Below are 24,483 nucleotides of genomic sequence, written 5' to 3'. Positions count from 1 at the left end.
AAAGTACTTACAAACTAAGTAGCTACAATTAAACTAGGAGATAGTCACCAAAAAGTAAGAATTCTATTTAAAATCTGGGTTTTGTATAGTTTTTGTTGTAGTGGTTTTTTTGCTATTATTGTTGTTTTGTTACTGTATATTGTTTTTGGCACTAAAGACTGAACCAAGCACATGAGCAAGTTAGGCAGGTGCCCCACCACTAGGATATATTCTCAGCTCAAACAGATCTTTAGTTTAGGTATGATATTACCCCTCTGTTTCTTGAAAAAATTCAGAAAGTCACTGCCTATTCTTATAATAATAAAATTGAATTCTTCCCTTGTTGTGTGCCTATCTGTCTGTCTGATCCTTAGCTAAATTTATAAAATCACAGTTCAATGAAAAACAAAACAAAACAAAAAAAACTACTTCAGGTGAAATGGCAAGTAACTTCAAATGTTTGTAACTGGTGCTGCAATTAGAAAAGAAATCAGTATGTACTTACAGACAGCAGACATCCCTAAAAAGAACTTCAAATCACTGCTCATTGGTATTCATGTGACTATGCATAGAAACATGCCTTGAGCAAGCCAAAAGAAGAAAAAATTACAATTGGAAAGAATGTGCGGGGAGGGGATGGATGGGGATGAGGCAATGGTATGCAGAGCAAGACCCAGAGAGAGTATTTATTTTAATGCTACCTGTAAAGAGGAATTATTCACATGTAAAACACAACGGGGCACGAACTAAGAGATTATAAATATAAATTAGTGTACCACTCCTTTTATTTATAAGATTATACATTAGAGACTTACAAACATACATATAATAGCCTAGGGAAACTTCTGGAGTAAAAAAGCATGGGGAAAGGTATACTACACCGATGCAGAACTACCAAATTTAACCTATGGCCTTCAACTGGAGTTTGGATGAGAGCGACAAACAAGGACACCTAATGCACAGAAAAGAACTATCCTTCCTCTTGGCTTGCCATGCTTTCTGCATGCCCTATATCCCTTATTTTTCATTCCTGTCATAAAGAATACATTCAGTAGAAATGAAGAAATATTATTAAGTAGAGTAAAATTTAAAATTTATGGTTCAAAATAATAATTTTAAAATCAGGCATACAGAAATGGAAGAGTAATCTTGTTTACAAAAGTAGCAAGGAAGAGATAGAAAATAACATTCCAAAACTAACTAAGAATAACCCTGATTTTTAAAATGGTGGCCTTTTATGAGAAAACTTAACCACAGATTAGGGAAGGAAGGGAAGAGTTATTCAATTAATTGTGCTGAAACAAGGGAGTATCCATGCGGGGTAGGGGGGCATGGTGGGGAGAAGGAGATCAAATGTTCATTTCACTCCAAAAAGCAAAATTAATTCCAAATAATTAAAAAGGGTGAACATAAAGACAGAGGAGTAAAGGACAGAAATTAAACATCAAAAAATTAGACTTTCTTTAAATCATCACTATACACAGTAAAGTATCACACAAAAATTTGGAATATACTATATAAATCAAGCAAGAGTCAAAGATAGTAATTTTGGGAAACACACCAAAAAGTGTCCATTACATACATAAAGAACCCATACTCAAAAAGCAAAATGTTTCTATATGTATAAAACTCACATATAATTTCTGAAATATTAAAGCTGTAATATTTTGAAAGACTAATAAATGAATAACTTGACAATATAGTTTTAAAAATATGAAAAATGTTCAAATTTACTAGTAAATCAAAGACACAGAAACTTTAAAAACTGTACTATGTTCCCTATATCAATGCAGCCACAGCTTAGGAGGAAAGTGCTTTTCGTGAAATCCGCTGCCACAAATGCTTTTGGTACAGATCTGTGTATTAACCAGGAGGAACCAGTTAACCCTGCCAGTTGAAACTATGGCAATCTGTATCAAGAACTGTAAAATGTTTTACGTTTTGAAGAAATAATTCAACCTTTAAGCATCTGTACCAAGGAAATAATCAAAATTATAGCAAAGATTTGAATCTTTTTTAATTTAAAGCATTTTTAAAAATATAAAACCATTAAAACAAACCAAATGTTTAAAATTAGGTAAAGTGATTCACAGAATGATGATAGCGTAAGACACCATAGAAAGACTGCTGCAGAAAAATCTTCCCCAAAATATTTAACAAATATTGCTTTAAAAATATTAGGTAAATAAATAGGATACAAAATTCACCTTCAGTACTATATGAGCTCAATTATATTTTAAAAAGAGAGGTGAAAAACTGAGTGGAAATATTATGAAATTATGGATGATTTAGATATTGTCCTGAATCATTTTTGAATTTTCCATTTTCATAAGGAGAAAACAACCATTTTTAGAACCAGAACAAAGTATTTCAAGAGTCATGTGTGAAGGTGTCAGACAGGGATGTAAAAAGGAATTAACTTGTATTTTTCTGCACACAGAATGGTTTTCTGATTATCACTGTACTTGAATTTTCCCTCTGAACCAAATTCTTAGCTCTAAATTAGTGATGATTATGAGAACCGAAAAAAAAAATTAAAAAAAAAAAAAACTGGATGCCATGGAACAAAACTATAGACAAACAAGTAAATTTCTCTGAGGGAATTTTTAAAGAAAGTTCTACAATCATATCATAGACTTCCTTTCAGGGAAACAATTTTGTAAAGGCCTGAATGTATATTTATCAGAGCTCATACTGTACTCACTTCAAGTAGCTATTTATGGCCTATATTAAATCAAGAAGTAGGACAGCATAAATCTAAGTTCAATCACCTTCAAGTTTTGTTTGGAACATGGGAGATCCTCCTCCAAACCAGGGCAAGAAGAGAAAGAAAAGAAATTCAATAGATTTATAGTTCCCTTTACTGTCTCTGCTTGTTTTAAGGAAGACAATGCTTGATTTAACACACCAATACAGCCGAAATTGCAGGTTTTAGTGTGAGCATTTGGTGTGATCAGAAACCAACCAATGAACAGGGAAGGCAGGAAAACCACAAGTGGTGAGAGGAAGGGTGACATCCTGGTAAAAGGAAGGGAGGAGGAATGAAGCAGCCTGCTCTGCTGGGAAGCAGCCTAGAGGGATGAATCATACATTAAAGGGCTTGGGAGACTTTGAACACTTTGTTTTCCATTTTCTTAAAAGTAAATTTCTAATAGAAACTTGAAAATATAGTGCACAAGAGGATGTAAGACATTTCTCAAGTAAACATACAGCACCAGTTTCAAACACAGTACAGAGTCATATTTTAATTTTCCATTGATACAAAATATTCAGAGTTTCTACATCACTGAGTATTTTCACAAGGACTTATGTCTATTTCTCAATTATACCAATTCCTTAATATCCCTTAACTTTTGTGTTAAAATGACTTATTTTGCTTTTTGTTCTTTTTCAAGTAAAGACTCCAAACCAATTTAAGAATTTAAAGGCCAAAAGTAGCAGTCTTTATAGGGGAGGGGAAAAAAAGGTAAGACTAAAGTTAGCACATGATTATTATCAAGCTTACAGTTTTAAGACCTAAATAACTAGGAGTTACTTTTAGTTATTTGGAATCATTTAAACTTACTTTTGACCATCACAAGTGACCAAAGAAAACTATTCCCAACTGAAAGCAGGCATACCACGTAACTCCTCAGAGTAAGACCTCTATCAAGCATACAGACCATTTGTCTGCCAAGACCCTGAGAAAATCCAGTCCACTGAATTATAAAGCATCATAATACAAAACAAATAAAATTTAACATTAAAAAAATTAAATGCTGAAGAACAACTTATGACCTAAGCACTGAATAAGACCTTATCATTTTGTTGACTTGTGATCTTTAGAACACAATTCTGGATTATTTGGAAAACAAATACAGGAAGAAAAAAATACCTAAAATGGAATAAAAAGTAAATTGCACAGCTACTTGTCATCCTGTAATTCAACTACACATTCAACCTTCTATAAATCAGTTTATGATTGCAATTCTGTTTGGGATATATCTAGATTGTACTACAGTCTAAGATGACAAATTGAGTTCATGACAGGGCAAGACTATTATAATCACAGAACTTGAATGCAATTTTGATTACAGAAGTTGGTCACCATTGAGTAGTAGAAAATGTCTTACTTGTCATTAAGGAACCCAGAACATATTACATAGTCCATCTTCTTCGTTTTATACAAGTGAAGCCCCCAGATATTTGGGTATCTGGAGAAAAAGCTGGACTGGGATAAGCCACTCAACTTCAGGGAGAGCTCCCACTCTATATGGAGAGCACAGTGCTGGGGCAACCCCAAACAAAACCTGGCAGGCAAGGACACCAGGGTCAAGGCCTGGGCTCTCTGCTATCTATTAGCTCCGATACAGATATTCACATTGAACACTAAGTCACTATTTCTATCTTATATTTATGGACCTATGGATTGAGTAACTGGTTTCTGCTTGCTCTGCTTAGATGACCAAAAATATTTTAATCTGAAGCTTTCTGAAAAATTAAAACATTATGACTATAGGCTTCTTGAAGGCTATGAAGATTTCAATTACAAATGCTGGTCACCACTAAGTGATGTAGATTTATATTTAGCTTGGGACTCTACCTCAATTATTTCCTCGTAAAAATGTGCCCCAAAATGAAGTTCTGAAAAATCCTTGCACCAGGTTACCTGAGCATAAGGACAAACTTAAGTGCACATATATTCAGAACTCTGGAACTGCCAAAGATACTGGTAACAGAGGGAAAAAAAGGTTTTCTAAAATCAAAAAATACACTTTTGTTCCTTCCAAATTGGAAATATCCTTTTTCTATGTATTACTGTAAAATACTTCAGGTAAAAATGTGAAACTATTCAGAAGTAATATACTACAGAGTAAAAATGACCTCATAATCCTAACTGCCATAATATCCAGTTTTACCTGCTGTATAACAGCGACTGAGCTAGACTGCCTGCCTGGACATAAATTCCAGCTCTGCCACTGCCACTTACAAATTGAGAGACTTCTCCAGGTGGGCGTGTCCTTATCCACACAAAACAGAAATAATGACAGCATGTGAAAATTAGCAACCATTGTTTGAGTCCTTCACAAAGTATAGTCATTGTTCCAAGCACTTAAAATATATTAACTAAGTTTTCAAAAACAATCGATACGTGTTAAAGCATTCAGAACAAGATTCAGATTCAGTCAAGTGCTCATTAAATGCTGTCTCCGCGTCCTTCCAAAACTTGAATGCATACACACATTTTAATATTGTAAATTATACAAACTGTTTTGTAATTTGCTTCTTCCATTCCAATTTGCAGGTACCCAGATAGTAACACAAATAAATCCATTTTACCCTTTTTAAAGAGCACATAGCAATATTTTCTAACCTTTTATGAGTAGTTTTGTGCCAGACACTGTGCTTTATGTGTATCATCTCACTTAGTAGTCACACAAAGCATACACTATTAGTATTATCATTCAGGAAAAAGCAAAATGCAGCTTATATGAATTAAGTTACTTGTCCAAGATGATATAACCAGATGTAGTAGCTCCAAGACCTGTACACAGGTTCCTCTAAAACTAAGCCACTGTGGCATACTGCACATTCTACAGTGCCACTGTTTTTAACCATGTTCATGAACAGATGTCCACATGGTTTCCATTTTGGGGGTACTTTTAGCAATGCCACAGTGAACATATTGGATCACAGATTGTACATTCTTTTTCTTATTTCCTTATTATATTCTTCCATATGCCTAATTGCTGAGTCAAAGGACATTCACATTTAAAATTTAGATTCACAATGCCAAGACTGCTCTCCAAAGAGATGGTTTCAGCTATCAGAGAAAGACAACACTGCACACTGTCTTAAATTTTGTCAATCTGATGAGTTAAAAAGAGTATCTTGGCCTAATACACATGAGGACCTAATCTGATACCCAGCACCACCACAAAATAAAAAAAAAAGAATCTTATTTATGCTTATGCATTTCTTAGACTAAAATTAGTCAAGCATGTTCTTATGATTTTTAAACATCTTCTTTTTTAGTCTACCAGACTTAAGTCTTCTATTTTTCCACTAAAAAGTTCATTCACTCTTAAGATCCAAAACCATATTTGGAGACAGAAACTATGATAGCCCACTTTAAGTACTGGAAACCGTACATACCATAATCCCAGTATTTAAGTAACAACAATTTATACAACTTTAAAAAGCACTGTTTTAGCTCATAAAGAAACTATAGTTATTAATTATGTCAATCAAATCAAAACAAAACTACTGCCACACAACTCAAAGGGTGAAAATGTAAGTAGAAACACTTCTCTAAACCAAGAGTCTCTGTTCTTTAGATGTGACATCTGTTGTTTGGGCAAATGTGCAAGAAAAATTTTTTAAATAATGCCAATTTTCTGTTTAACAGTAAAAAGTCTAGTTTAGACAATTATTTTCTGGAATCATTAGGTATTATCCTTATTGCTGTCATTATCATCCTCCAGGCTGGGGATATCGCTCAGTGGGAGAGTATTCTGACTGAGTGACAAGGCAAGCTTGCATGTGCTGTGAACATCTGGGAGATTATGCAGCACAAGAGCCACAGCTACCTTTTGCAAGGCCCTGGGTTCAGCTTCTGGCCTGGGTGTGGAGGTGGGGGACAGAAGAAGAAAAAGGAGAGAAGCAAAAAAATATTATGATTGTTCTTATCATCACTAACATCTAATAAGCATCTTTCTCTGTGCAAGACAGTACCGTGTGCATTTTCTCAATCTTCACAATAACTATTTCTCCATTTTCCAAAAAGTTATTTGCCAGATGCCTTTTAAACAGAAAGTGACAAAAGATGAGGTTTGAACCATACCTCTGCCAACTCCAAAAGTATGGTGCTGACCTCCAGGCCCACTTTTTATGAGCAAAATTACTCAACAAACCTAAGGTCAAAAATAAACTTGTTGTTTCCTAAAAGCAACTCTAGAGAATTACTGGTCTTTCCTTACATGATCACCTTATTTACTCCAGTCTACCTTAAATGACTGTATAATTCATGGTCTTAAACTTCAAAGGATCAATTCATTTATCCTTCTAACAGAGACAAAGCTAGGTTAATCCTCCTCCATTTTTGCACACATTCTAAAAAGTTTTACAGGACTTTTATAATATCCATCTGGAATTTCTGCAATCATTTCAGATTTTAAAAACACATATTGTCTATATTGCCCTGTCCTCACCTACACAGGAAAAAAGTGTCAAAATGCTTTGCTGCATGAGCAAGAAGACTGACGGACATTGGAGGCAGCCAAAATTCTGGCAAAGATCTTTTCCACCGGAGCTGGTGTGAAGTTCAGGTCTGTGCTGTATTTACATGGGTTCCTAGGAGCCCTGAAATAGTTGGAGGAGGCTCCAAAGAAAGTTCCACTGGCAGCATCTCTCTTATCTGCTTGGCATTCTTGTAGGTAGAAAGCTCTTTTTACATCTAACCTAATTTACTTCCTCTGAAATTCAAACTATTTATTTTTCTCATACTCTCCACAAAAGTGAACTTCACTACAGCAAGTAACGTGGTCAAATTCTTCCAGCAAATAAAAGGCCGCTGGAATCAGTACTGATTTTCCTTCTTTCACTGCATAATCAGAAGTTCTTTAACTTTCAGCCTAGTTTCTAAGGGAAGAATTGTCTCCCTCAAGAAAACTATAAAACTGATTTGAAAACTATCACTTATCTTCACTCTTCTTAACTAGTTCCTGTCTGAGAATTTAAAACAGAAACCCTTCATGATGCTTGTGAAAGTTTAATAAAAATTAAAACCACAGGTAACACTTTTATATCAGGTGTAGTGTCAAATGTTTAACATGCATGTCATTCATTGATCTCTATAAATCTATGAAGTAGATGTTACTCACATTTATGAAGAAACTAGTAAGCAGTGTTTGCAAAACTTTTGCTTTCAGGATGACTACAAATGGGAAAAATCTGGAAAAAACTAGTTAAACTAATAGTTTCAGCCTTCAGGCAAGGCTAATAAAATAATTATACATTAGCACATGTCTCATACAGATACTATACTTGCAGGAAGACAGCCAAACAGTAAGATATGACAGAAGGATGCTAGGAGCTTACAAAATAGTTGAAACAAAATATGGCTAACCCACATAACAAAAAACAATTAGGTGAGCCTTTCTGACACCAAAAGGATTTCCACACAGCAAAAGGCAAAAAGCTATACTGCCTGATAAAAACTAATATATCAGGTAGCTAAGTTGCAGATTAACTAAATGTCTGGTAGTAATCAAAATTTATTGACAGCTACTTTGAAATCCATGGGAAAGAAAACAGTGATGAGGCTGGGCCACACTAATGCTAATTTGGGAGGCAGGATGGTGTGTGAGCAAGCAGCTCTCATGAATCTTGAGCAGCTACTGAGATCAGACCTGTAAACTGGCTACCTACCACCAGTCACCTACCGGGAAGTCACCTATTACACTCTAGCTCAAAGGCCATGATCCTGCTCTCCATACATACTGCAAGAAGCCCCTGTTCACGGGACTTGCATCCACAGAAATGCTACCCAGTGCTCTGACATCATGGAAATTTACTGGCCCACTCAGAAGACCTAATATGTGGGCTAATCTATTTGTAGAAAGAGGTAGTTCTTTCCAAAATTCTTGAGTCAGAAATTTTTACCAGAACTAGATTTTTTTTAAATAGGGAAAGTTTTGGGTTTTTTTTAGTTGAATAAACAGGATGAGCACTAAATCTCCTCCCAAGGAGTAAAAACTAATGCTAAACATAGCAGGGAAATTTGTTCAGGATGATTTGAGGCAGAAACTTGCTTTTAAAAATTTAAATTACATGCAAACTGTTTAATTTTTTAACAAATGTATTCTTTAAATTGACACATAAAATTATGCATATTTATGGAGTAACGTGTGATGTCTCAGTATATTCATACACTGTGTAATGCTCATTATGAGGGTAGTCAATTTTTATCGCATTGTAAGAAAATGCAAAGCAAGACATCTCTATGACTTCTTTCCCAATTTGTCATTCCAGAAAATCTTCTCACAGAAGTTGATGGCTCTTCCTTCTACAAGTATTTTCTAAAAAACAAGCATGGGGATTTAGTTCAGTGGCATAAGCGCCTGCCTGGTAAGTGCAAGGTTGTGAGTTCAATCCCCAGTACTAAAAAAAAAAAAAAAAGAAAGAAAGAAAAACAAAACAAAATATAAGTATTTTCTTTGCAAATAGAAAATTTACCTGTGAGTTGGTATTTTTAAGCCACTTTTGCTAAAATCAGTAATAATAAGACCATTTAATCCCCTGAGGTTCCCTCCTATTACTTCACTTATACTTGACTCTTTTATAACAAAAAACTATAAATCATAAAAATCCTATATATACTATACTGCATACCCTACAGCTATGTACTAAGTGAAACTGAGACAATTTGATAGGTAAACTATTTTTTAAAAGTCAAAATATTCCTTTTAGTTTTCTGCATACTTTAAAAATAGACACTGTGATAAAACACAACATTGCCTTTAAAAAGGCAGGACATTACTCAGCCTAAGAATGCACATGCATTGGAATAGTAAAAATTGTATATCCAAAGTGCTGTTGTTTCTAAATGAGGGAAAGGAAGGATTACCAAGACATTTTAATTCTATCTGCAATGTCCTGTTACTGAAATAAAAGCTGAGGTATATACTTAAAGTTGTGAGCAGACCCCCAAGAATATGGCTTGCATTTTTCTCTATAATTTGTATATGTCTATAATTCATAACAATGTGAATTATAACTTTGTTAATGTCATTTGAGAAATTTTAAAATGCCAAAGAATCCAAGAAACTTTGAAGGCTTTTATGGATAAGTATTTTTTAAAGCTACTTTACAGTATTTTGCTTTTCACTAAGAAGTGTTTACTCCCCTTCCCCATACCCTATCTCTTATAGAATGTAAATAACAAAGCACAAAGGAAGGAAGCTCAGAGATAGCCCAGTGGGAGTGGGGTGCCCAGAAGAGCTGAATAAGGGATGCAGGTGACACCAGCATGGCGCTGGGGGGTGAGGGGGTTGCCAAAAATCTGGAGACTATCTTAAAAGGAGCTCCATTATTTTGTTAGTTAGCATGCCTACCTAGAATACCAGAGGAACCCATATTTAGAAGATTTAACATATCCTATATGTACTAAAATATTTCCAGATGAAATAATATAATATTGGTCAGGTGTGGTGGCGCATGCCTATAATCCCAGTACTCAGGAGGCTGAGGTAGTGGGATTGCTGAAGTTCAGTGCCAGCCTGAGTGCAAGATCAGCCTGAACTACATGTCAATACCTTGTCTCAGAAAAAAAACAAAGAAAGAAATAATATAGTATCAGGGAATTGCTGCAAAATAATACAGAGGGGTGGGGGTATGGCTTGACAGCTGTTCAGTTTTTGTATATATTTAAACTTTCCTATAACAAAGTATTTTCAATACCATAAAGCTACAATAAATTATTTCCCTTTCATCACATTAGAATTCTTGTCACATTTCAATTTGTCAGGCTTGACTATGGCAAGGGGCTCAAGAAGGCAGGCCAGGGTTAGTCCTGATGTGAACAGGAGTTTACCCCGTCCATGTAATTCAATGTCTTTCATTTTGATTTCATCCACTGAAAAAAGTGAAAGGGTTGATGACGACATTTAAGTTGCCTTTAACTATAAAAAATTACTGGGTTTATAAAACTGGCTTACAGATAGTGTATAATACAGTTAAATGTGAGGATTGCCAATCACACACTGTGAACACATGGTAGTATCTTTAATCCATTATTTATTTATTCATTTATTTGACAAACATTCAGAGAATGCATACTATGTGCTGGCAGTGATGTGTGGGTAGAATACAAAATGAAATGATGCAGAATATCTGCCTCCAAAGAAGACAAATACATAAACAAGTAACAACAATACAACTAAGCACAAGATGAAGTTGAGGCCAAAAGGCTTCATAATGTAAGAGAGCCAGAACTGTAAACAATTGTATTTGCAGAAAAGAAACAATGGCAGAGAAAACTGAGCAGGACAGTATCCAGGCATCAAACTGAGAAAGACCATGAATCTGGTGCCAAAGAATCTGGACAGTATCTTGAAAAGTGACAAGAAAGTCATTTCTGACATTTTAAGCCTGGAAATGATGGGGTCCAAGGTTACTTTTCAGATAAATTACTGGGGCATTAAAATAGATTCAGCTGCTGGTAGTGATGTTCCAAGGACAGAAGAACGGGGTAAGAAGAGAAGGGAGGCTGACCTAGTAGCTAAAAGAGAACTAAAATAGCCCAGGAGATGATGAGGGTTTGACTCAAGGGAGTATTAGTGGAGATTTCTGAGACCCTACAATGTGCTATCTGGGGAACAGGGAACAGAAAATATGGTGAGTTACATAAGCCACCATTAAAGTACAACAGAGGTGGTAAATTCCTTCTCTAAAGTACAAAAGACTTTAGAAATGCAGGTTTTAGGCATGCTAACATTTCTTCACCCATCTTTCAAGGTAACAAAAACTGCAGCATGAAATCACAGTGACCTATTCATCATCCATGGGTCACAAGCATCTGAGCACAATACTAGCAATAGTGAATTCAGGCTCTGAGTTGAATGTGATGAATTAGTAAGACAAACAAAACAGGCAGGACCTGTTCTCTCTGATCACTGCTATATCCATAGTGACCTGACAAAAAAACACTGGCAAAGAAAGAGCTGAAATTATTATTGGGTCATTTTTATCCCTTTCTATAACTATTACAATCTCAGTAATGACTTTCTATCATTACACTGTATCTTAAAATATGGGATGATAATTAAATTGTTGATAAGATTTAATTACTCATCTGTAGACTATGCTTTTTTCCTTACAAGTTATATAGTGTTAGGCCAGGGATATAGCTCAGTGACACAAGTGTCTGCCTGGCAAACGTGAGGTCCTAAATTCAATTCCCAGCGCGAAAAAAAGTAAGTTACACAGTGTCTTTTTACCTAACCCCCTGAAAAGGGCCATTTTTAAGAGAAGTATCAGAAAGGAGTGCTTAGCCTTAGGTCTTTTGTTTCAATTTTGTAAAACAGCAATGATATTTTTCTTCAAAAAACATTATTCAAATAAGACAAAAAGCTAAATACAAAACACAGTAACCTAGATAATGTCTTGTTGTTAATGTGTATTATTCTAAGATTAGAAAATTGTTTTTTAATTATATCTTTCATATACTTACAGCTTTTCTCAGCAATAAAGCTGTAACAGTACTTACACCCTACATCAAAACTTGAAAATCTGGTCACTCTATACACCAACTTTATTAAAACTTAATACCACTTCAAATGTTACTAACAATAATAATATGTAACCCATGGACTAAGGGCATAGCTCTGTGGCAGAACACTTGCCTAGCGTCTACAAGGCACTAAGTTCAATCCCCAGTACTGTAAAAACCCAACTGAATATGTATAATTTATAATGATTGATGAAACATTATAATTGTGTGCCTGGCAATAATGCTTAAATACCCAATACACATTATCTCATTCAATTCTGATCCTCATATTAGCCCTAAGAAGTGGTATGTAACGTAACTGTCATTCTGTAGTACAAAAAATTAGGGTTCTGAGAAGATATTTATCTTATTCAAAGTTATAAAGCAGGTCTGTTAGATTTAACAGCCCAGGATTCTTCTCCACCATGCAGACTGTCACTCCCAAATTTCTGAGGTAGGTGGGCAGGTATTCTTATTCCTATTTTAAAGATAAAAACTGAGGCTCACAAAGTTGACAAGAGACATCTAGGAAATGCGTTCAGAAATGAAACCACGAGGGGCTGGGGATTTAGCTCAGCGGCATAAGCGCCTGCCTTGCAAGCAGGCAGTCATGAGTTCGATCCCTGGTACCGATAAAAAAACGAAAAAGACAAAAAAAAAAATTAAAAAAAAAGAAATGAAACCACGTGAGGCTGTTAGTCAAGACCCCTCTCAAGACTGAACTTGTTCCACAAAACAAACCAAATCCTCCCACAGCAACCAGAAGAGTAAAAAATCCCCGCCCTTGTTTGAAAGAAAAAAAAACCAAGCATATAAAATAAAGAACACAAACACAAACACACACACACACACACACACACACACACACACAGTTTTGTTGACACTGCAGAAAGGTCATGAGGATCTTTTTTTAAAAATCCAATAAAGTTTATTTCTCACACATTGAGGTTATTTTCACTCAAATCATAAAAGGAGATAGTTTAGAAAATCATTTCAGTTTTCTAATCTGAATTCATTTTTGTTTGCAACTATTTCTGTATATCTTTCTTTTACAGTCCATGCTAAGTTGCCTTAGCTTTCAGCACACAGTAGACTTGGGAAGAGGTTAAAGAGCAAGCTTCTGCCCCAGCCACATAGAAAACAATGTCCACATTGAATCCTCACAGAATCTTCTGCCAAGGAGAAAGCAAGTACAACCTTTTTCTCATGCATTGTGTATGCACAGGAGGAGGGCAGGTTGTGAAACTTTAAAAACAAAGCACATTTAGGGGCCTAATTTCTCCTAAGTGATTTCCATCTCTTGGGGCATTTGGTTGTTGACACGATGGTCCCACCCTTGAATACACGGAAGTTGCACCCAGTCTCACAAAGCACAGATTTGATCAGCCCACACAGAAGTCTGTATTTCCTTCCAGGACAAATAGGGAATTCAATAGGTATGCTGCTCTCAAAATAACTAATGAATTTTAATCCTTTATTATGACCATATAAAGAAGAGAAAAGGGCTGCCTTCCCAGTCCTTCTTTCGAAGAAGCAACAACAAGAGAAAAAAAGCATAACATTTAAGGCACATAGCAAAGTTTGACTGACTGACTGATTTTTGTGCTGCAAATCTAACTCAGGGCCTTATGCTTGCCTGGCAAGTGCTGAGCCATTGAGCTACATCTTCAGGCCAACTCCTCTTCTGAATCTTAATTCTGGATTTGAAGCATTCTCATTGGTTCATGAGGCAATTTTCTTTAGGTTACTGTTACTGCCTCAGCTATTGGTTATTTTCAGATATGCCTTATTTATTCATTTAGCTATAGATTAAGACATACATAAATAAAGGACAATGTATCTCTTCTAAAAATTTGAGGACTGGGTAAATAGAAAGAATGAAACATGTTATAGCTTCTTACCCATGCAGTTTTGAGTAGATTCAGCAGAACTGGAAAGACCATGACAGGAAGGATAGTGCTGAGGCGATGCACTATAAGCTATTAGACTGATGACTCAAGTTGTGTATCTTAATGAAGTTTTCATGCCAAAGAAAATTAGCATGATATTATACTTTAAGAAGCTATAAAAGAATACGTAGTACATGATCCTGAACACATGTACACATACATATATAAACATATTTCCTGTAACTTTTCATGCATAAGAAAAAAGCCTGGAAGGAAAGTCACTAAATTATGAATTATTTTCCTTTTATACCTTTTAAAATTTTCTCATTTCCTGAGGTTGTACATGCCTTTTATTACCAGAAGAAAAATTACTTTTAAAGAAATATCAGTCGGAGAACTCCCGAGATCCGGCCATGGTGGGACTCAGGCAGCTTATTCACCCGCCCAGTTGGTAAGCGCCACAGTGAGGGCCAGGAGAGGAACCAGGGGCTCCTGAGATCTGGACATGGTGGGACTCAAGCAGCTTATTCACCGGCCCTCTTGGTAAGCACCCTGGTGAGGGCCAGGAGGAGAACCATGACCTGTGAGCCTATTGCCAGGAGGGCTGAAAATCAAGGACCCTTTTCCCATCCACCCCCTCCCCCATAGCTGCTGGGGATAGGTGTCTCAGCATCTCTTGGGAGGATGACTATATGCAGTATAGCAAATACGGGGATTTCCTTCTATCTTCTGTTTGAAGGCAAAGGTTGTTTTCACTGTTTTGTTTTGTTATGTTCCTTTTGCTCTATTTAGTATTTGGTTTGATTTTGCTATACATAGTTGACTGGACAACTATTGTGAAGTTAAAGAGATATACCATAGTACCTATTACTACTATCTTAGTATCCTACTGTGAAATCCTGTACCAATTTCACTGCATTGTCCCTATTGGCTTTGTTCTGTCTTGTGCTGCTGCATTTTTACTACTTTCAAAATAAAATTTAAAAAAAAGAAGTATCAGTCTACATGCATATGAAGAACTCTTCAGATAGATCTATAACACGTCACACATGAAGCCAATTCTTGAACACCTGTCTCAGGACTCTAAGCAAGTTCACCCTCCCCCACGGCTTTAGTCAACAGCAGTGCTGAGAAATACCTGAATTTTCTAGCCCCATCTTTCACCTCACAGCTAGTCTCAATATTTCAACTTAACCTTACATAGAATTCATAATTATATCCACAGTAATTGTACAACTTTTCCCCACAACCAGTCTTTCTGCAACCCTTCTGTCCGTGGCATTTTCCTCAGTACATCCATCAGAAAGCTTCAAAAGCAGCCCTAATTCATCTCTCTCCTTTATTACTTCAAGTTTATTAATAAAACCTGTCAAACTATCTCTAATTCCAACCTCGTTTCTTCATTTTCACTCCATTTCTGTATCAGTGCAGACCCCTGTAACACAGCCAATTAATACTGCTTGTATCAACATTTAAGTAGGGGGACTGATGTCATTCTCTCCATCTCTAAATCACTGTTACTTATATAGAACAAGGATGATACTATTCTCCAGCTCAAAAACTTCTCCCTCCAAGTGCCAGGGATGAACCCAGGACCTCACACAGGCTAGGCAAATGCTATACTACTGAGTGACATTCCTAGCCCTCAAAAACTTTTTACCTCAATCAAAACTTCTATACTGTTGTTATCACCCCCTATTATTTTAAACCCCATAATTTGGCTCTACCCTAATTACTTAATCTTACTTTCCACTATTCACATAAACCTGAAGACATGCCATAATCAATCTCACCAACAAGCCTCGGATAGTCTTAGCATGTGCAACACCCTGGATTCAGTCCCCAGCACTAGACAGATAGAAATGGAGATAGGTAAGACAGACAGACAGGCAGGTGGGTGGACAGGCAGACAAAATGGTCCTTCCTTTTCCTTCTACTTGTATTTAAAGAAACTACTTTTTTCCTCTGCAGAGTTTTTCAGGATTTCTCCAATTTCATTTATGTTTCACTTTTCAGAACTCCCATGTAGGTGGATTTAGTCCCGTAGGCTGTAATCTATTAAATTCCAGACTAGTTGAGGGCAGGAATCTATCTCCCACAATGTGTAAGATGATTCAGAACACACACAAAGTGCTCAATTTTGTTAAGATGAATTCAGCAAGATTACCAACCCCAATCCTAGCCTCTCTTTAAAAAGCACATAACAATATGGACTATCCTAAGAGATACGCACCTGATGATGGAGGCCTTGGAAGTATACTAAAGGATGGGCACTGGGAGGGAGGTGGTTCTAAGCCCTATACCAGGAATAATAAAGACTGAGTGCTTAGCCATGACAGTTGGGGCCAAGGAGACAGTAATGAAATACCTGTCCATCTCTCTGGGAACAAGTACTTGGTCCTTTGTCAAAAGTGTTTTCACTGGGGTGAATATGAAAGACAGCCACATAATAAAACAGAAGACCTGCCTACAGTTTTGCTTATTATTCGTAAGATAATAGTATATAAATCACCAAATCTCACTTGAGCCTCAACAGAGCTCAAAAAGCATCATGCTGCTATTAGGTAAGAAATGGTAACAGTCTACTAACAAGTATTTTCATAATAGTGGCAGTAGTAACCTAAATTTATGAAGTTATTTAGACTTCAAAAGGCATTTTACATGCACTGTTTTGTTATCTGAAATTATGGAAACATAGGATGAAGTAGACACAAAATGTTCTAATAAAACAACACACAGACATAATACGTATTTTGTTGTATTCCAAATATACTTTAATATACAAACTGGGGACCCCTTGAAAACTGGGTTATGTGACGGTCTTAATGAGTTTTCTTCCATGGAAAACACAATGTCTGAAAATGTTTAACTACGTACCAAAATTTCTACAGTGCTTTCACTTTCTAAAAAGGTATTTCAATCTATTTTGTACTGAATCGATTAAAATGTGTGGAATTTACAAAATTAAATAACTAATTTTCAACATTTGTTTTTAAAAGTTAACATTTACTTTAAAGACATAAATTTAATTTCAATGTATAATGGCCAACTTTTCAAGGCAATGTTGCTGCCTAGACCTCAATCCTAACGTTTTTTGAGAGATGGGATTACTGTAAGGCTTCTTCCATGAAGTTAATAGCATTAAAGAATGGTGTAAAAGTTGTATAAATGTCTAGTTCATAACATGCAGATATCTATAATAATCTCTTTCCTGGTAAGGAAATACATCTTGCAAAAACCAAGAAAGGAGTGTTTACCCTGAGATTTGCTTCTGCTGCTGATAACAACAGAATCTAACGTTTATTACCGCTTCTAAGTGGCAAACACATGCTAGTAAGCACACAGTCTACTTACTATACATAATGTGTATAATTTAATATATAGTTATATGTAAGGCTTTTTTAATTTTATTTAAGGTAAAAAAGAAAAAAGCAGAAAAAGGGTACAAGTTACACAGAATTTCAGAAAAAAAAATAAACAGTAAGAAATCACTAATTAATAGATTACATACTGTCATGTTAGAAATACTTATTCAAGTTACAAAATTAAAGCATATAAAGTGGACATTCGAACAGTGAGACTGCAAAAAGTTCTGTTCAGTGATCCAACAAAACTCAATAATATCATTGTCTATCTTATACACTTAAATATACATGCAGTTATATCGTTTAGAGCACTTTCTTTTCCTCTCTTTTGTACAATGACTATTACACATTTTGGGTTTTATTGCTCCCACAGTTCTTATTACTTTTTTTGGAAGAAAGAAAAACCAAATGTGACATAACAGAACAGAGTCCATTAAATCCAAAGGGTGGACATATGTAAAATAATGTAATGTAAGATAATGTAAAAACATAATACAAAGTGACCAACAATGGTTACCATAATGCCTCCCGCTATCTCAAACAGAATTGCCTATATTATCAGTTATAATTTAATTGAATAAAACAGTAAAGAACGAAACCAACAAAACCAAAACATTGGAGACATTACAGGTCTTCAAAAGTAGATAATAGTCAACCAGAATGGGCAGCACAATGAATGCCACTATCTTCACAGCTGTTGCCTAAACTTTCAAACCTGGTACTATCAAGCAAAATAGAATAGAGGAACACCAGTCAAAACAAAATGGTGAGAGCAATACAGGGCTTCAAATCAAGTTAATAGAAAACCAAGGTGGGTTACTATAATATATCCTGCTATTTTTTTATTTATTTTTCCCTTAATTAAAAGGATAAAAATAAAGAAGTAAATAATAAAATGGAGATTGAGATACAAGAGGGCATAACAACAAAACAGTGCAGATCAAAACATAACCATTTAGGGGGCTGGGGATTTAGTTCAGTGGCACAAGCGCCTGCTTTGCAAGCAGGCAGTCATGAGCTCCATCCCCGGTACCAATAAAAAGGAAAAAGACAAAAAAAAAAAAATAACCATTTAAACAAAATAGTGTTTCACCACAAGATAATCCCGACATAAAAGTAGTTACCATATTGTCTCTTTCCTTGAAATCTTTGAGTATAACTTCGTAAACTGTAGCATCAAATATATCAAAACAATGTAAAACCATTCAAGAGAATGACAGTATTACAGGGTATTTAGAATCAACTAACAGAAAATGAACAATGGTTTCTGTATAATCTCCTTGTCTATAAAAGGTTTTGTTTATACTATCACATATAATAAAATCCAATAGGATACAATATGTTAAGACCTATGGAGACAGAAGAACAAAAGCTTAATGAGACTTCAAAACAAGATGATACTAAATCAGCACTACCTATTATGATGTCGTTTTCTCCAAAATAGCTGTTCCTATCATCCAATCTTCTCTGCCTCATTTCTGTTGAGCTCTTTCTCTGTCATTAGTTGTCAGCTTGTCTTCCTCATTTTGTTTTCTGCTCCATTCATTGTGGCCCCTCTGCTACTATTTCTGGATTCTTCGTATTTTTCTTTTTTAGAATATCCTGCAGTATTCTCTGTAGAGATGAATTGGTGGTTGCATATTCCCCTAGTTCCTCTTTATCCTGGAAGCACCTTGTTTTTCCATCAATTTCCAGGGATAGTTGTGCAGGATATATCAATCTTGGCTGGAGATTATTATCTTTCAAAGCTTGAATTATGTCCCCCCACGCTCTTTGTGATTTGATGGTTTGTGCCGAGAAGTCTGCTGTAATTCTGATGGGTGTTCCCTTGTAAGTGATCTGTTTCTTGTCTCTGATGGCTTTTAATATTCTGTTCTTCTATTGGATTTCTGGAAGTTTGATTATTATATGCCTGGGTGTAGCTCTGTTTGGGTTGTAGGTGGCTGGGGTCCTGTATGCTTCATACATATGATTATTTTTACCTTTTGCTAAATTAGGAAAATTCTCCTGGATTATTTCTGAGAGTAGCTTTTGTAGTTCATTTGTTTGTGTCCCTACTTCTTCTTTTATGTTAATTCTTAAGTTATAGATCCTCTTATCATCTTCTAGTCTTTGTATTATTGCTGTTTGTTTCTTTGTTATTTTTAAGAAGTTTTTCATTTCACGCTCCCATATTACACATCTGGCCTCCAGTTCAGATAATCTATCCTTAGTTTCTTTCAAGCTGTTATGCCAGTTTTGATAGAGATTTTAGTTTCCTGGTAATCTCTTTGAACCTGCTTCACATATTCTATGTTGTCTCTATTTTATCCATCAAACAATTCTCCCTTCTTTTTCTGTTTTTCCATTCCACCATCTGCTTTTTCTTGGGTGGTGCTTAGCATTTCTCTAACTATTCTGCTTATGTCTTGCTTCAGGTTATTAATAACTTCATCCCTGAACTCGTCTATGATGCTCTGGAGATAGCGCTTTATGTCTGTTGGTGCCGTGTCTGCTATTGCCTGTTTCTCAGGATTGGGGGCCGAGGGCCCTTTCTTGTTGCTCTCTCTTCCCATATTCTTTGTTCCTTATATATGCAAATGTATATAGGAAGCCCAGCTTCCTTCCCTGTTGGCCACAGTCTGATTCAATTGCGCCGACTAGGTGTTCCCACCCACCACAGTGCACCAGGGAGTTACGGACCAGGCAGCCTATGCGGGGCCCGCCCCTCCAGGTCAACCTACCGACAGCTTCACTGCTAGGGTGCACCTCCAGGCACTGGGACCTGGGTTGTGCTAGCCTACTGGGTCTCAGCCAGCAGCATCACATAGGCTAGGCACTGCTCACCAATCCTGCTTGAGAGAGGGATATGTGACTGAAGTCAGTACAGCGCCCTGTTCCGGAAAGTCTGCCCTGCCCTCTGTTGGAGCCTCCTAGACTGTGAAAGAGTCCATTTCCCTCACTCACCGCAGGTTGATGCACAGCTCCCCGCCCATCCAACTCTCAACTCAGTTCACCAATTCCCGTTCTCAGAGCTTTCACACGGCTCTCTCCCTGCCGAGCCGATTGAGACGCAGCAGCGGCAGCAGGAAACCCAAATCGCGGCTTTCAATGGCGTGGGCTCCAGCTTCCATGCTGAGGCTTTATCTGTTATAGAACCAGGATTACATTCCCAGTTGGTTGCTCTCAGCCCAGTTCGTTCTTGGGTCAGCAGAGTGTATCTCCTCTTGCTTAAGATTCCTCACTCCGCATCATTCCTGGATTCTAAGCTGGGTCTCGCAGAGAGCCTGAGTAGCTGCTGCTATCTGTCCGCCATGTTCTCCCGGAAGTCTATGTAAGGCTTTTAAAACAATGTCTGGTAATGTCTGGCAAACAGTAAACCCCGTGTAAAAGTCTATCTCCATTATCTTCCTATCACTTAATATTGAAAAGAGGACTAATAGTACACAAAGCACTACTTTAATTACTTTGAAAAGTATTTGCTACATAAAATAGGTGTTAGCAAAAATGTGGTCTTAGGTTCTTCAAATCTATACCCAGAAGAGTAAAGCAATAACATATTTTACCAATACAAAAACAAGTTTTGAAACTTAAAGTAATTTAATTTGTTCTACTTCACACAATTAAAATTGTGGATCCTATTTTTTTTCTAAGCATTGTAATTTGGGTTCACTGATCAAGTGAACTTTAAACTGCAAAATAGAAGGAAGAAAAAGTTCAGGTATTTCAGTATGTACAAAAGAAGCTGGGCATGCTCTGCAAAGAAAATGACAATATGGAAAATGGTGGAGAATGGTTGAATGCTGTCAATAAGTCTTAGGTCCTTGAAAACCTACAGAATATGGATACTAGTATCTAGAATATGGATATTAAACAAAGAAAGGAATGGATACTTCAAGAGTACAAATAAGTTAGCATGATACTGTGAAGCATCATCAAGATCTAATGGGATGCCTCTGAATTGAAATGGTGCAAAATCAGGAAACAGATGCGTAACCACTGTTGATATTCTAGAGATGGAAAAGAGCTAAATAGTAACAAAGACTTCAACCGTTGGAGTAGTTGCTAGAACTCTCTCACAGCTAAAATCAATACCTTTAACACATAGCTTACTAATCCTTCTATCATGTTTCAAATAAGAAAAATATTCTTGACATGAATGTGACCACTGGGAGGAAATTAGCCAATTAAATAAAAGCAGTGGAAAACCTGAACACAATTAACCATAGAATTAGGATAGGATAGGATAGGATAGGATAGGATAGGATAGGATAGGATAGGATAGGATAGGATAGGTGGGAATGGGAATGCAGGGCATCAGGGAATACAAAGGACAAAACACTTAGAAGTAAGAAAAGTAAATCTGCCTGAAACTCAAAGAAAAAGTAAGTCCTATGTTTTAGGAAGCGCTTAAGAACAGAATTCCATCTAAATTAGCTGACTGATTCAGCAAATAGTTACTGATCATGACTACATGCTCATACTGCTTTTGGCCAGGGGATACAAAATACCTTGCCTCTTATGAAGCTTAAATTCTAATGAATGAGGGAGGTGGATGGGTAGAAAGTATAAAGGCTGGGAGAGGCATTAATATTTTAAGGAAGGTCATGAGGACAATATCAAAAAGAAAGTCTGGTGCTTTCTGTTTGTTTTGCAGTGCCAAGGGTCTAACCCAGTCTCACTGGAGCAAGGTACATGCTCTATCACTGAGCAATATACCCAGGCCCAAAGAAATAGTGTGAATAAGGTGAAAAAAAGTGACTTAAGAAAAATATGAGAACAGCTCAGTGGAAGACGCCTGAAGTTTGATCCGGAGCAATGCAAGATTTTAAAAAAAAACAAAAAGACAGTGACCTAGAAACCTGGGGGACTGGGTACATACATATAAGGTAACTGCAAAGGTCCTCAAGCATGACTAGGCCTGTGAGAAAACGACAAGAGTTTAACATAAGGACAAAATAAGTAACCAGAATACAACAGGGGCCAGAAAGCTTAAGGCCTTGTAGAAAACAGGAAGACTCAGATTAATCTGAGTTTTAGACATCCCTAAGAACTCACACTTATTTGGCTCTTTTACACTAAAATGCGCAAGTAAAATTTCTACATTTTATTAGGTGTTATGGAGAAAATACAGAGGAGCAGAAAATATGATTACTCCCCTGAAGACAGTGAAGATTTTAAATTCTTCTAAAAGTAAATTCTAAATCAAATGAATTTAAAATAATAACAAGGAAAAATGGCAAGCACGAGGGCATGAGTTTGATCCCCGGTCCAAAAAAAAAAAACAAGGAAAACGTTCTGTATCCATACACAGCTTTAAAAAATACCATATTTAAACTCTAGGTTTTAGAGAAATTCCTAAAATTACATCACCACAAGAATGTAGGAAAAGATTGGAGAGAAAGAGACAGAGACAGAGACAGAGACAGAGACAGGAAAAGATGAAGAATTAAAGAAATTGAGTCAGAAAAAAACATAGCTGAACGATATTGTTCCCTACTCATTTCAGTCACATAAAAACTTAAAATGGTTTGATTTCTATGAAATGAAATTCTGGCTAAAGATATTTATGACAAAAAGATATTTATGACAGAAAAAGAGAAGACTTTTTGAAAAAACTGGTAACACACAGGGCTCTTCAATGAACTTAGATTTTTAAAGATACAGAAAAAATGCAGAATAGACACGTAACACAGTGGCTATGGCTACGAAGGAAACACCAGATGACATCAGGAAGTAAAATGCTCACCATGAGCTGAACTTAAATCCATCAAGGTCTGCAAGAGGCTTCTGAATTTATGTCTGGAGAGGAAAATACAAAACCCAAAGCACACAGGTTAAAATATGTGGTACAGTTAACATATTAGAAAGAAAAAAAAAAAAACCTTCACTTCTGTTTTGCTTTTTAAAAACTTTATGCTTGAATACCACATTACAATTCACAATGACCTTTTACAAACTGCTATTTTCCAATGCCCTCGAGAGTTCATCTCAGTCCTTCTTTAGAAAGAATTCTCGGGGCTGGGGATTTAGCTCAGCAGCATAACCACCTATCTTGCAAGCAGGCAATTGTGAGTTCGATCCCTGGTACCGATTAAAAAAAAAAAGGAAGAAAGAAAGAATTCCCAGTTCATGTGCATCCCCCTACCTCTGCCTTTCCTTCTCTTCCTAGCCTCATCAGAACTGGAGTGTTGGGATGGTACAACCTGAAGCCCAAAACAGTGAGAAGGCCGTAACAGTGCTGCTCACTGTGAACATTCTGATCTGGCCAGTTGAGTGAGTATTGTGAACAAGTAAGTATCATGAGCCTGCATGTAATTTTGCTATGTTGTAAGTACACTGACAAATTGTAAGACAAGAGAGTTTTGCTGGATAAACACAGGAGACAAACTGTTTATTTTTCAGAATGAGAAAAAACATAGACATCACAAAAAACTGTTTATCATCTAGCTTGCGGAAAATTCTAGAATAGAGTTACATTTGTTTTTGAATAGACAAAGATAGGTGATCACTAAGCTTGGAGAGGACAAGTCCTGCCAGGTAACTTTTCTGTCAGCAACCCTACAGGACAAATCTATGTGACTACCTGAAAAGTATTCCACAGGGTTTACGCAACAGTTCTTAGTTGAGTGACAAATACATTTATAAGAGATTTAAAAAAAACTCAGTTCGCTCATAAATAAGTTCTGCAAGACTCACAAGGCTTACCCTATTGTTACCAATGATCAAGAAAAAAGCTTCTGACAACACCCATATCAAAGTGTAGGGATGAGTAGAACCTGGACAGAACCATCAAGAAATGGGACAGCACAATTAGAATTAAAATTATTTTAACAGGTTATCAGCTTCAACAAATAAAATTTAATACAGAAAATATGACAAATACTTGAGTTAAAAAAATCAAATATTAAGTGATAAACTAATGTAAAAAAGCAAAAATTTTTGACTAAAAGTTAAGAAAGTGAAATGGTTACCCCTCAAATTTATGCACTAATTTTAGGCTGAGTTCATAGGTCCTTGA

At 36.2% G+C, this 24,483-nt stretch overlaps 1 protein-coding gene across 5 annotated transcripts in view; it reads right to left on the bottom strand.

Moving 5' to 3' along the window:
* The window catches only part of Stk38l (serine/threonine kinase 38 like), an 88,187-nt gene that overhangs the window by 51,135 nt on the left and 12,569 nt on the right, over window positions 1-24,483 (bottom strand). For 2 of the 5 annotated variants that reach the window (XM_063244529.1, XM_063244532.1), the window contains exon 2: window positions 23,212-23,264. The exons of the other annotated variants lie outside the window; for them this stretch is intronic. In XM_063244529.1, coding sequence (XP_063100599.1) covers window positions 23,212-23,233 — 22 coding nt within the window. In that variant the 5' untranslated portion in view covers window positions 23,234-23,264. The remainder of the gene's footprint in view (window positions 1-23,211; window positions 23,265-24,483) is intronic. 5 annotated transcript variants of the gene reach the window in all.

The sequence above is a fragment of the Cavia porcellus genome, unplaced genomic scaffold, assembly GCF_034190915.1.
Source record: "Cavia porcellus strain 051 isolate PalLab524CR breed Dunkin Hartley unplaced genomic scaffold, mCavPor4.1 scaffold_177, whole genome shotgun sequence".
Taxonomy (NCBI): domain Eukaryota; kingdom Metazoa; phylum Chordata; class Mammalia; order Rodentia; family Caviidae; genus Cavia; species Cavia porcellus.
The sequence above is the reverse complement of the archived record's forward strand: the minus strand, read 5'-3'. Positions and strand labels throughout refer to the sequence as shown.